The sequence below is a fragment of the Charadrius vociferus genome, unplaced genomic scaffold (genome assembly GCF_000708025.1).
Source record: "Charadrius vociferus isolate BGI_N301 unplaced genomic scaffold, ASM70802v2 scaffold192, whole genome shotgun sequence".
NCBI lineage: Eukaryota > Metazoa > Chordata > Aves > Charadriiformes > Charadriidae > Charadrius > Charadrius vociferus.
Genome location: NW_009647437.1, coordinates 1971147 through 1971604, shown reverse-complemented (window position 1 = coordinate 1971604; position 458 = coordinate 1971147). Strand labels below are relative to the sequence as shown.

General features: G+C 60.7%; 1 protein-coding gene across 1 annotated transcript in view; it reads right to left on the bottom strand.

The window, feature by feature from the left end:
- Nucleotides 1–458, bottom strand: part of SIX3 (SIX homeobox 3) — a 65374-nt gene that overhangs the window by 64739 nt on the left and 177 nt on the right. Inside the window, exon 2 of the mRNA XM_009880661.1 lies at nucleotides 22–450. Within this exon, the coding sequence (XP_009878963.1) occupies nucleotides 22–450 (429 nt within the window). The remainder of the gene's footprint in view (nucleotides 1–21; nucleotides 451–458) is intronic.

The following is a 458-nucleotide window of genomic DNA, read 5'->3' as shown; positions in this document are numbered from 1 at the left end:
AGCGGGGCCCCGCAGCCCCACTGACCTGTTTTTAGCCGCCGCTGCTCTGTCTCTTTGCCTTCGGTTTTTGAACCAGTTGCCTACTTGCGTGGGGGTGAGCCCCGTGGCCTGAGCCAGTTCCCTTTTCTTGCTGGGGTTGGGGTAAGGGTCCTGCAGGTACCACTCCCTCAGGAGGCTGCGAGTCCTCTCCTTGAAGCAGTGCGTCTTCTGCTCGCCATCCCAAATGGTCCTGGGCAGCGGAAACTTCTTCCTCACCCTGTATTTATCAACCGGCCCCAGCGGGCGACCCCTTAGCTTCTCGGCCTCCTGGTAGTGCGCTTCGAGCCACATGGCCTGCAACTTGCCGTGGGACTCCTTGGTGAATTTGTGGTTCTCCAGGATGTGGTAGAGGTCTCGGAAGTTGCCCGTGTGGAAGGCCACCACCGCCCGGGCGCGGAGGATGGACTCGTGCTTGTTGA